This window comes from Mus caroli, chromosome 6 (assembly GCF_900094665.2).
Source record: "Mus caroli chromosome 6, CAROLI_EIJ_v1.1, whole genome shotgun sequence".
NCBI lineage: Eukaryota > Metazoa > Chordata > Mammalia > Rodentia > Muridae > Mus > Mus caroli.
Genome location: NC_034575.1, coordinates 108,868,263 through 108,880,903, shown reverse-complemented (window position 1 = coordinate 108,880,903; position 12,641 = coordinate 108,868,263). Strand labels below are relative to the sequence as shown.

The 12,641-nt window shown below is 52.4% G+C and overlaps 1 protein-coding gene across 14 annotated transcripts in view; it reads left to right on the top strand.

The window, feature by feature from the left end:
* Atp2b2 (ATPase plasma membrane Ca2+ transporting 2) overlaps positions 1-12,641 on the top strand; it is a 301,832-nt gene that overhangs the window by 274,300 nt on the left and 14,891 nt on the right. For all 14 annotated transcript variants that reach the window (XM_029478501.1, XM_029478498.1, XM_029478497.1 and 11 more), the window contains 5 exons: positions 6,828-7,007; positions 7,192-7,279; positions 9,451-9,557; positions 10,149-10,340; positions 12,272-12,485. In XM_029478501.1, coding sequence (XP_029334361.1) covers positions 6,828-7,007; positions 7,192-7,279; positions 9,451-9,557; positions 10,149-10,340; positions 12,272-12,485 — 781 coding nt within the window. The remainder of the gene's footprint in view (positions 1-6,827; positions 7,008-7,191; positions 7,280-9,450; positions 9,558-10,148; positions 10,341-12,271; positions 12,486-12,641) is intronic.

Here is a 12,641-nt window from a genome sequence, read left to right as displayed (position 1 = left end):
ACACAGGGCATCCTCCATTACAGCTAGGTACACAGGGCATCCTCCATTACAGCTAGGTACACAGGGCATCCACCCAGGAGAACCCAGGGCATAGTGTTCTGTCAGTTTTGTCAGTTTTGTAGTCTCTGTCAGCCCAGAGGTGGCTTAGCAATAAGGTCCCCTGGCCAGCCTCCTATGACAGCCCCAATCTGCCTTCAGCAGGCATCTGGGAGACAGGACTCTAAGTTAATGACTGGTCACATTCCCATCAGAAGGGTCAGGTGACTTCACCCGCGTGATGAGAATAAAAGTACTGGAGGAGTGGTCCAGCTCCAGGCCTGTCATAGTCACAGAAGAGGAGTCGTGTGGTATGTGTCTGCCAGTACCAAATTAGGCTTCATGGAAAGATGTTAGTGCTAAGGGCAGGGAAAGCATTCACCTGACCCAGGGTACCAAGAGAGCACAGGGCCTGACGCAGGTACAAGATCTGACTCCGCTTCCACTTAGGCTCCAGTGGGTCCTTGGTGACCTTGACTGTGAGATTTGGTGTTGATACCCAGAGGGGACACCTTCTTCCAACAACAGTGGATTCAGTATCCTGCCCTGATAGTGTTCTCTTAGAGCCTCTGGCCACTGCCTGCTCTCTCAGAGCTCCAGCAGTCCCTTTATAAACGTGGAGGTAGGTGAAGAGCTGTCTTCCAGGCTCCTGCTTGCTGCTGTAGGACTCTTGTCTTCCAAAGAACGAATGAAATCAGACCACAGACACGAACTTTTACATCCTGGAAGTTCTGAGAGGTATCAGACTGAGCACTGGCATCAGATAGACCTGGATCCCCATGCACTAGCATTAGAGATCCAATGGGCTGTGTGGCATTGAGCCACCTGCATAACCTCTCTGAGCCATATCAGTAGCCTGGACATAACAGTATCTTCCTCCATGTCCACACATGCCCGTGAGATAGTGTAAGGGAACAGATTATACACATAGGAACACCAAACCCAGCCTATAGGTCAGTTGCCCAAAATTAAGGCTATCTAATGGCCTTCCTGGCTGAGTCATGTCTCAGGATCCTGTACTGGCATCAGCCTGGCCTTCAGAATAGGCAGGGGCTTGTGGGATGAATGCATGAGAGTGAATAGTCTTGATCCTAACTCTCCAGCAGTGTTCTTGCTATTTATCTCTCTCCCACCTCTCTCTCTCTCTCTCTCTCTCTCTCTCTCTCTCTCTCTCTCTCTCTCTCTCCCTTCCTCCCTCCCTCCCTTCCTTGTTCCCTCCCTCCCTCTCTCTCTCTTTCTTTCTCCTTCCCTTTCTCCCTCCCTCCCTTTTCCCCTCCCTCCCTCCCTCCCCCAAACAGAACAGAACAGAAAGTTTGCCTCTTTATTGTCTATTTGTAGCCCCTCTTCTTATCTGTCTGCCTCTCAGGGATCTGTCTAACTCCTAGTCCCTGAAGATGGTTTTCAGCCCCTGGGACAGCTGCAGTTGTCACCAGCAGTAAGTGGGCTCAGGCCTCCCAGATGAGTTATGCATTATCGCCTTCCTGGACATCACTGGGCAGAGGTTTGTCCTGATGTGTGCCAGGCCACCTGCCCATGCCCTGCCAGCCTCTCCCTCTGTACTTCCTTTTGTGCAGCCTCCTCCGGCTCCAGACTGACACCCCCCTCACCCCTGCTAGCCTTGGAAGGCTCCTTACAGAGGAGTCAGCAATACATTTAACCACCTAAGAATTCCGTGAGGTCAAAACCACCAGAAGCGTCTCCTGCCCCACTTCTGTTTTGAATGCTAGGCTGGTTATTGATTTCACAATTACTTCCGTGAGTGGAGATTTGAACTTTGGCCTCATTCATCAGTTTATAGATGAGCACATTGGGCCCTGAGAGGCCAGCATAGTCCTAACGTCTCACTGTTAAGTAGATAGATGAATGCAGAGTAGACCTGGTATCCTAGGCCTTGACCCAGATGCCATAGAAAGAAGCTGGAAGGAGAAGAAGCCTCTAGAGAGATCCTTAGAGAGATCCGTGCCCAGGACCTTGGAGCAAGGCTGAGCCTCCTGGGACTTTTGGATGACAGCATTATCATCTAGAGTTCTTGTTTCAAACACAGGTCTGGCAAGGGCTGGCTGGACACAAGCCCAAGCTTTGCCCCCACCAAGCCACCTGCTTGCTGGGACCTTTATCTTCTATCTACAGAAGGAGTGTCCACTCAGAGGCCCTTTCCTTCCAGGCTCTGACGTCTTCAGACCAGAAGCAGCTGCTAGAAGCCTCACACCTACACCCACCAGACCTTCCTTCAGTCCATCCTCCTGCCCACAGTTCTCAGTCATCCATCCCAGTACCCCATCTCACCCATGGCCTGCTGGGATGTGGATGCAGAAATGCATGCTACAGTGTTAGCAAGGCGGCTTGGCTCAGTGGATAAAAGCATCTACCACTCAAGCCATCGCCTTAAGTGTAATCTCGAGAACTCTGGTAAAGGCGGAGCGACGAAAGCACTAACTCTACAAAACTGTCCCCTGACCACCACACATGCACTGTGGCATGTAAAAATCACACACACACACAGACACACACAGACACACACACACTTCCTCAAGTGACAGCATAGGGTTGGGGCACCCGCTTTAACACGCCCTTCTGATATTCTCTCATCAGTTCCTTCTCTCATTTGGTCAGGTGAAACCAAACACCTGACCAAAGCAACTTAAGGGAGAAAGGCCTATCCAAGCTCCTGTTTTGGAGAAGAAGGCAGAGAGGGAGGGGCAAGAGGCACTGGTCACATCACATCTGTGGTCAGGAAGCCGAGAAAGATGAATGCTGTCTCCTCGTTACTTATTCTGAGACCCCAGCCCATAGACAGATGCTGCCCACTTCCAGGGAGGATTTTCCCACTTGCGTTAATCTAACCTGGAAACTCCCTCACAGCCATGGCCAGAGAGTTGACTCCAAGATGACTGCAGATGCTGTCAATATAGTCAATATGAAACGCCACAGGTGGCCTGCGGTAACATCTCCGGGGCTTCAGTTTTTCTGTCCGAGAATGAGAAGGTTGGGCTATGTGGATCCCAGAGTTAAACTAGCAGAGCTGTGGGGTAGGGTGGGGTGAGGTGGGGTGTGGTGGAGTGGGTCTTCTCCTGTTGAGACCTGAATCTATAGCCTCATTCTGACAAGGCCCCAGGTAGCCCCTTCCACACCCAGGCCCCAGTTCCCACCTCACAGTCAGCCCCCACCACACCCAGGCCCCAGTTCCCACCTCACAGTGAGACCTACCACACCCAGACCCCAGTTCCCACCTCACAGTCAGCCCCCACCACACCCAGGCCCCAGTTCCCACCTCACAGGCAGCCCCCACCACACCCAGGCCCCAGTTCCCNCACAGGCAGCCCCCACCACACCCAGGCCCCAGTTCCCACCTCACAGGCAGCCCCCACCACACCCAGGCCCCAGTTCCCACCTCACAGGCAGCCCCTGTCACCAGTTTTGTGGGTGACTTGTCCCACAATGTCCTCACCTGTGTCAAGTGTCTCTTGCAGCTTTCCCGGCTCTGTTCTCTGTCCCTTTTCTCAGCACATGGCTCCTGGAGTCACACATTAGCACCCCATATTAGGCTCCAGCACAGTGAGGCCCAAGCAGAGGGGCTCTGCCATGGGTCCCCACACTTTCCCAACTTTCTTCAACTGTAGGTAAACACTCTTCACCTGCGTCAGTTTCCCCGCTGCCTCACCACCTTACCCACTCAGGCCCACCCAAGCCAAAGCAACACCAAGCATTCACCAAAGTCCCTACTCAAAACAATCCCAAGGCTGACAGAAGCTAGCTTGGAGGAAGCTGTCAGGAGAGCATCGCTCTGGGACAGGCTGGGGGTTACCCAGAGTGGGGTGTTCAGGGACCTCAGAGTCACAGACACCGGCTGTCACCAGAAACAGCAGATGTTTAAAAGCCTTTATGTAATGACAACAGGAAGCGCCCGTTTCCTGCTTCTCCTCAGTGAGAATATCTAGGATAATTTTAGAGAGGAAGCCACTTTTTAAAATAGTTAACACTGGTTTTATTTATATGGAAAGCATATTTCAGGCAGACCCATGCCCCTGGGAGTTGAGTCTTAATGATGTCGATCCTCCTTGGCACGCAGAACAACTGAATATTCCATTGCTGTTTGTTGAGTGAATGAGTGAGCATGAAAAACAAAATCCACAGAACAACTTAATGAAGTGTCCCCCTGGGTTGGAGGGCTCGAGATGCTGCGTGAGCAGAGAGGTCTGAGTGTAGGAGACAGGCAAACGCTGCCATAGAAAGGCTGAGGGGGAGGATGTCCCCGCAGCAGGGGCAGGGGGCAAAGGGAAGGAAATGGAAAACCCTAACTTTTCGTTACTGTAACAAAGTACTAGACATAGTCTGCTTATAAACAGGAAAGGAGAGATCCAGCTGGGCTCACGACTTCAGAGGTGTCAGGTGATGGTCAGTAGGCCTGTGGCAAGACAGTGCATCCTGACGGAAGCACACAACAGAGCCAGGCACACAGTTCATGTCAGAGCTGAGAAGCAAAAAGCAGAAGAAACGGAGGTCCCACAGGTCCCTGCCAAGACACATAACACAGACACCCCACCTCTTAAAGGTTCTAGCTCCTCCGGACAGTACCACCCTGGGGACCTAACTTCAACATATGGGACTTTTAGGGAAAGAACATTCCAGACCTGAACTGCGTCAGGTGCTGCATAGCTGGCTCTTGTGAGAGTCTATGTTGGATTTATGAGGGGAAAGCCTAGCAGGGCGCTTGGAGCCTTGTACTTCTCCCAGAACTGGTTTTTTTATGGTTTTGGTTGGTTGGTTGGTTGGTTAGTTGGTTGGTTTGGTTTGTCTGTTTTTGTTTGGGTTTTTTGTTTGTTTGTGAGTTCAAGTCTAACCTGATCTACATAGAAAGATACACACACACACACATTATATAGCACAGCCCCAAAGCCCCCCACCCACCCAGAGCTTTCTCTGTATACCTTGAGATCAGCAATGTGGACCTGACTGCTCTCTGTGTGCTGTATCTACATGGTCTGAGCTCCTGCACACTCCCTCATGCCAAAACCTCAGTTGTTTTTTTAACAGAATAGAACTGGCTCAAACACCCCTTCCTCCAGGAAGCGCTCCATGGTTTCTCCTCCACTCGCCTTCCTCTATGCTTTCCAGAGCCCTTAGTCTCAGCCTGCACTAAAGTCCATGTCTCCTAAAGACCCCATCTCTGTAGGAGAGTTCAGGTATGACCGAAGAACTCTCCATCTGAGAAAAATAAAGGCTCTTCGAAAGCACAAGCCAGTCTAGCTTCACTGTGGATCAGTAGACCCGGGAGGAAGGGAGCACCCATCACCAGGGGTGTGCAAGCAGAAACTAAGCCAACCATCTGCTGGGGTTGCCTAGGACAGATCTAGGCAATGAACAGAGGGATGGAGTCAGATGATGCAAAGCCCCTACTCACTCTAGGACCTTCGAAACACTTGAATCCCTCCTTAGGGACTAAAGTCATATAAGGTACAGGTTTCTAAAAGAACAACAGCTCTGGAGCTGAAGGCAAGTGTGCGGCCTATACACACACACACACAAGCATACATACAGTCACATACACACATTTATCATATACATACATAGTCACTTAAATACACATATATCACACATATATACATCATGCACACACAAACACACACATACATCATACACATGCTTATATACATCCTCATACATCATACATATATAATATGCATATGCACATACATATAGTCACATACATAGTCGCACACACAAGTGCATGCACGCGCACACACACAACTGTGATTCTGTATCCTCATCTCCCCCTCATGAAGATGCCAGTCCTATCCTCATTTCACCTCAACCACCCCAAAGGTACTTTCTCACAGTAAGGGCTTGTCACTGATAAAGCAGCTCAGAGGACGCTGCAGGGTTTAGTCAGACCCTTTCCAGTGGCTTGGCAAGGTGGGGGTGGCAGTGAGGGCTCAGGTCCACTGTGTGCAAGAAGAGTTGGGTGCGGGGCTCACCTGGCAGGCCCAAGATTCTAGCATGCTCTGGGTCTCTGTGCACGGTGGCATGTTCTCTCTTACAAGGACACTTTGCAGCAGGTGCCCCTCGCCATGTCTCTGTCTGCCCCTGTTCAGTTACTCATTCCGGTCATCAGTGAACACTAGCATTGGCTCTGCATCCTGACCACTCTAAGAGAGGAGGCTACTGAGAGGAGTGAGGAGTGAGCCTTGTTGCCTTCTGACTGGCTGACCAGAAGTCAGTGTGTCAATCCAGTCAGCAAAAGCCCAGTGCTTTGTCCCTCTCCGTCCTGTTTAGCATGAAGAAGCACCATTTGCATTTATTCTAAATCTATGCAAATAAAGTGACCTCAAATGCACATGGCTCTCCCCTGACCCCTAACATTGAAAATACACCAAGGAATGGATCATGGACCTTGTAGGTGAAGCCTGGATAAGTTATATGGGCTTAGTTTGCTACTCTCCACTCCTGCCTGAAGCCAGACATAAGGATGGTTTTTTTAGGGTCTTTCCAATGCCCTTTGTCCAGGTCAGAAACAGTAAGTTTCATCTCAGGATAGACTATCATGGTCAGTAAGTAGTAGCTGCCTGGTACTCCGAGGGCTGAGAATTCTGAGACCCTATCAGGTTTAATCAGAGGGTGTTGTGATCAATTGCCTGTCGCAAGCATAAAAGGAAAGCCACAGGTACCATCAGCCTCTCCTGGATAGTTACCTAGGGAGGTTTCTGGGAGAAGAGTCAGCCCTGGGGTTTTTTAAGACAAGGAAGACCTACCGAAATGATGCCCTCCCTCATGGCTCTTACCTTCTCTTACAGGTCCCAGAAGCCATCCGCAAGTGCCAGCGGGCAGGTATCACAGTCCGCATGGTCACTGGTGACAATATCAACACAGCCAGGGCCATCGCCATCAAGTGTGGCATTATCCACCCTGGAGAGGACTTCCTGTGCCTGGAAGGCAAAGAATTCAATCGGAGGATTCGCAACGAGAAGGGGGAGGTACGCATGCGCATGCGCCCACCGCAAAGGCTCTGAAGTGGGCCAAGCTCCAGAGGGGGCCGGGAGGCATGGGCCCTGCATGCTTGAACAGAAGCCAGCTGGTGTGCCCTGAAGAGCCCAGCGACTCTGCATGGGGCTCGATTTCTCTCTGTGACCCCCACCGACATACCACACCCCTCTCCAGATTGAGCAGGAGCGGATTGACAAGATCTGGCCAAAGCTGAGGGTGCTGGCTCGCTCCTCGCCCACGGATAAGCACACGCTGGTCAAAGGTAAGCCTAGAGTAACTGTGGTGATTGTGAGCCCAGAACTAACCCAGCCTAAACCAAGCCCGATTTGCATGGCATTGCAGCTTCCTCCATGTGTGCTCTAGCTGGTCCTTGGCTATGGGTGACACAGGCTCCACAGTGTAGATGGGAAGAGGGCACACAGACTCTCCTTCCCTGGGGGCCTTCCGACTTATTCCTTTTCAGCCTTGAGAGGACTGCAGAGGCTTGGGGATGGGGGTGGAGGAGACATGAGGAGATTGCGAGACTCTCTTCTGATCATCCAACCTACTCTAGGTAGCAGTGGGCCTGGGCCTGGCTGGGCTAGAGGTAGCCTAGTCCCTATGCATAAAGCCTTTGTTGTGCAGAACTTTAGGAACCTTCCACAAAGTCTGCTCTCTCATGGCTTGGCGATATTTGCCATTCTTGCCATCTGAAAGGCAGCCCATCTTCCTCCTCCATCGGGCCCAGAACTTAGGAAGCTGAGACCCGTAGGAAGCTTCCAGCCAACCCTTATGAGCAGACCCAGAGGATGAGAGGTCCCGGAATAGCAGAAGGCTAGAGCACCTTCCCCCACCCCTGTTAGAGGGTCACCACTCACAAAGCCTCAGTAACCCCAGTTACATTCCTGCATCACAGCCCTGGGCCTCAGTACTCCTACTACTCTCTCTGAGGCCTTGACAAGCCTGTCCACTCTGGGTCTCAGTTTCCTCATCTGTAAAATGTCTAGAAGGTGGGGTTTTGACTTCTGCCTGGGATCACCCCTAGGCACCTTAGAGTCACATGTCTTAAACAGCAGAGAATCCCATAGCGTGCTCCTGTACAGACTGTGCTACGGGCCCACCCCCATTACCTGCGTGTCAGGCATGACAGACCTGATAAGACGACAATCAGTTAATGTAAGTCTTCCAGGGTCTCTGAAGTCCTAATAATACCATCTGCAATAGACAGCCATCATCAAGAAAATGTGGGCCTCAGCTAGAGCCTATGGGGTGATGGGCATGTGGGAAACAGGGAAACCCCAGAACCCAGTGCACCCACCTGAATGATGGGAGAAATAAGACCATTAGAGACCATAGAGAGGCACGGGAGGAGGTACCCAGGGGTGGGAGGTGCCCAGGGATGGGAGGTACCCAGGGGTAGGAGGTACCCAGGGGTGGGAGGTACCCAGGGGTGGGAGGTACCCAGGGGTGGGAGGTACCCAGGAGTGGGAGGTGCCCAGGGATGGGAGGTACCCAGGGGTGGGAAGTACCCAGGGGTTGGAAGTATCCAGGGTTGGGAGGTACCCAGGGGTGGGAGGTACTCAGGGGGGTATCCAGGAGGGAAGCCTACAGAGAAGAACATGGTCCACTGTGGGACCAGCTGCTGTGAGGCCAGGAGAGACAGGATGGAGATGTGACCACAAGGAGGCCCCTGGGGAACCATCCATCATAGGGCCCAGTGAGTGTCCAGTGCTGGCCAAAGAACCAGGAGGGTCAGAGACTGACCTGCCAACTCCAGAGTTAGGAAGTTCAAACAGGCTGAGCCAGAGACAGTGGGACTTGGGCAGGCTGGCAGCCAGTGGGAATAGCCAAGATAACCCTGAGGACCAGGCATGGAAGCTGGCCTTTGTAGGGGGTAGTTAGAGGGGATGGTACCCCTTACCTGGGAACTTGTCCCCTGCCTTCACAGGCTGCTGCTGTTTGTCTGCCTGGTACAGACAGAGCAATGCTCACACACAGACAAGGAGGCCAGAAGCCATGGTTTTGACACGAGGGGCAGGCGTGGTTGTGTTCAGTCTGGTTCTTGCCAGTTATCCTTGAAGATGTACAGAGGTCAAGCCCAGTGGGTCAGGATGGCAAATGACATGCTCATGGCCTCCCCACGTGTGACTGGAGTTCCCAGGTGGAGTGTACTGGAAAGCAGATGTGGGAGTCCCTGAAGATGCAGAGAACTCATGGGTCTGGACAGAATAGCTAGAGGGCTGTGCTTCTAGGTAGTATGGCAAAGGACTGTAAGAGCAAACAGTGCTGGAGAATAGGAAGTCCCGAGCCAACCTGGGCCAATGAGGAGCCTGGTGGCTCTGAACAGGCTGAAAAGAGCAGTGATGGAAGGGGCTGGCTGGACAGACAGGACAGGAAGCCATGCTGAGGCTCAGGGCTGGCCATGGGCCCTGATCATACCCCCTTACCCACTAGGCATCATCGACAGTACACACACTGAGCAGCGGCAGGTGGTGGCTGTGACGGGGGATGGGACCAACGACGGGCCTGCTCTCAAGAAGGCAGATGTGGGCTTCGCAATGGTAAGAGTATCTTAAGAGGGCTTCAAGTGGTGTCAGACTGGGTCTCAAAGGCGAGGATAGTCGGCTTGGACTACACCGCTTCAAACTGGCTTGCAGGACTCCCTACAGACACTTAACACTCATCCCTCTCCATTCAACTTGTATGCAACCCAAGCTTTTGAGTCCCAGACTAGCCTCAAGAGGTCTTCCTGGAGGGGGCAAGCAGTGTCCTGCTAGGGTCAGCTCTGTCCTGCTCGGTGCTTAAAGGTCAAGGAGGAATGGGGCAAGGCCAGACTTCCCAGAAAAGAATGTTGGCCTCAGAGGGGTGGTTGTGTAAGCATGTGCATACCTATGTATATACATATACATATACATATACATATACATATACATATACATATACATATACATATACATATACATATACATATACATACACAAGTTTGTATGAGTGTATGCATACACATGTGGATGTGTGTATGGTCAGACTGTGCCAGTTCCTTTGAGTCAGGAATGAGGTGACAGGACTAAGACTTGTGAAGATAAGACTGGCCAGATAGAGCCATTCACCTCTCCAGCTGCCCTACCAGGCTCCTGTCCCTGTCTCCACAGGGCATCGCAGGCACAGATGTGGCCAAGGAGGCCTCAGACATCATCCTGACAGACGACAACTTCAGCAGCATCGTCAAGGCAGTGATGTGGGGCCGTAACGTCTATGACAGCATATCCAAATTCCTGCAGTTCCAGCTGACTGTCAACGTGGTGGCGGTGATTGTGGCCTTCACGGGCGCCTGCATTACACAGGTGGGTCCTGGGAGAACCACACCAAAAGCTGGGAAAGGGCAGCCTTCAGCCTCCAGAACACCCTAGGTTGTTAGCAGCACAACCCTGGGGATGGATCACATCGTGGTGTTCCTCCCAAGACCAGGACGCCATCTTGGACCTCCGTGCAGCCAGTAGCCCTATGCAGTTGAGAAATGAGGCTTGGGGAGGTAGTATGACTCAGGTGGCCCCAGAAATGAGAGATATCAGGCCTCATGACCTGTGAGGCCTGACCCTTGCTCCAGACATTAGCAGAAGCCAGGCCGAGGCCCCAAGGGAGGCCCAAGGGAGACCAGTTGCCCAGACGAGGACACAGAGTCAGTCCTATTGTGTGTGATCTTCCCTCCAGAGCAGAGTGGATTTGGAGAGATGGGGTGGGTGGAGGAGGCAGTGATGCTCTGTCTGTCCAGATCACTGCTGCTGGCCCTCTGCAGGCTGCTTGCCAAGACACTTGGAGCCCCGTAAGTAAGTACCACTTCACAGAGGTAGAGACAGGCTCAGAGAACAGAACACTCAGACACTCACTCTGGCTCCTGATGTCTCCTGAAACTCTAACCAGACTGCATCTCCCAGGAGCTGGCTTTCTGGTCTGGAGAAGGAGAGCAACTTCAGCCCTAAGAGGATCTCAGAGGCCTGGCTCCTTCCAGTCACAACCTGGTTACACAATCCCCCTACCCATAGGGGAACCCAGAGTCCAATGTGCAGCCGTCCCCAAGAGCCACGTGGCCCATAGGACACTGTTTCCTTCTGCGGTGACCTCCATCATGATGATGCACATGGTGGCTGTAGCATTGACCCTGTGTGCCACCTCATGCCTGAGAGTTGGACTGAGGGTTCCCTGTCTGTTCAGGGGGCATCTTTCCTGGTCTGTGGATGTGGAGCTCCCTCTAGTGGTGGTTTATAGACATTGCGTGACAGCTTCCTGGAGACTGGACAGATGCCAGTTAAGAAAACAGGTTTGGAGACAAGGATCAGTTGGCCCAACATCCCTGAGTGAGCAGGGCCACACAGGCTTTGGTGGGAAAATTGTACACCTGACTCCGAGAATCTTGTAATCAGATAAGGCGGAAAAGTAGCAGGAAGCCCAGAGCAGCCCTACTAGGTAGGGTGAGACGGCAGAACAGCCAGGGAAGCACAGAGAAGACAGACAGATGGGAAACAGAGGGTAGGCTTCCTGGAGGAGTACTCCATGGGCCAAGGGAAGATCAAGAACAGAACCAATGCAAGGAGCAGAGGGTTATGGGTGAGCCTGACTCTGTGGACAAGGACTGTAGTTGTGAGCGGTGAAGGATGGGTGGGTCAGCTTCTTCAGTCAGTGTACACAGAGCATGCTCTGTCCAGCCTGGACCTCTCAGAACGAACCTGATAGTGTCTACACTGGTGCACTTGTGGTGACAACCTGTGTCTTAGCATCCTGTTTTGCTTGCTTGACAGACTTCCAACCATGACAGGGCTTTCATTTGGAGTTGTAGTTATAAAAACCTTTACAATAAAGATAATGAGAAATAAGGTGGAATTGGGAGCGAGGTCAAGGACAGTGTCTCCAGGATAGGAGAGACCTGAACCCCTGAGACTGTGGGGCAGAGACTTCAGGGAGTTAAGAAAATGGGTGTTGGCTTCAGACAGGAGGGGAATAGAAGAAGATGTGGCTGAAGTCTACAGAAGTCAGGGAGCTGTGGCCACTGAGCCTGTGGGCCCAGGACTGAGGTGGGCAGTTCGTACTGTTCTCCATAGAAGCTCCAAGAATCTGTCCTGTACATGCTCAGAGCCCCAAACCCTGGGCAGCCTGCATCCCATAGTGAGAACCTGCTGAGACCTTGCAGCGGGTCTGACCCTGCAGCAGGTCCATCCTGTACTCTGTGGCTGTGGTGGCTCATCCTGTGACAGTCTTCTTCTCCCTACCGCTGTCGTAGGACTCCCCTCTCAAGGCTGTGCAGATGCTCTGGGTGAATCTCATCATGGACACATTCGCCTCCCTGGCCCTGGCCACAGAGCCACCCACAGAGACTCTGCTCCTGAGGAAACCGTACGGCCGCAACAAGCCACTCATCTCACGGACCATGATGAAGAACATCCTGGGCCACGCCGTCTACCAGCTCACCCTCATCTTCACCCTGCTCTTTGTGGGTGAGCACCCTCGTCCTCACCCCATCTGAGCTTAGGGCACCAACTTCTGGACACACCATGGCCGACGATGGCTGGCTTTACAGATGTCATTCTGTTTCCCCCATGGGGAAACTGTGACATAGGAGGGAAATGCAGATGGCAGCACACAGGGAGCCA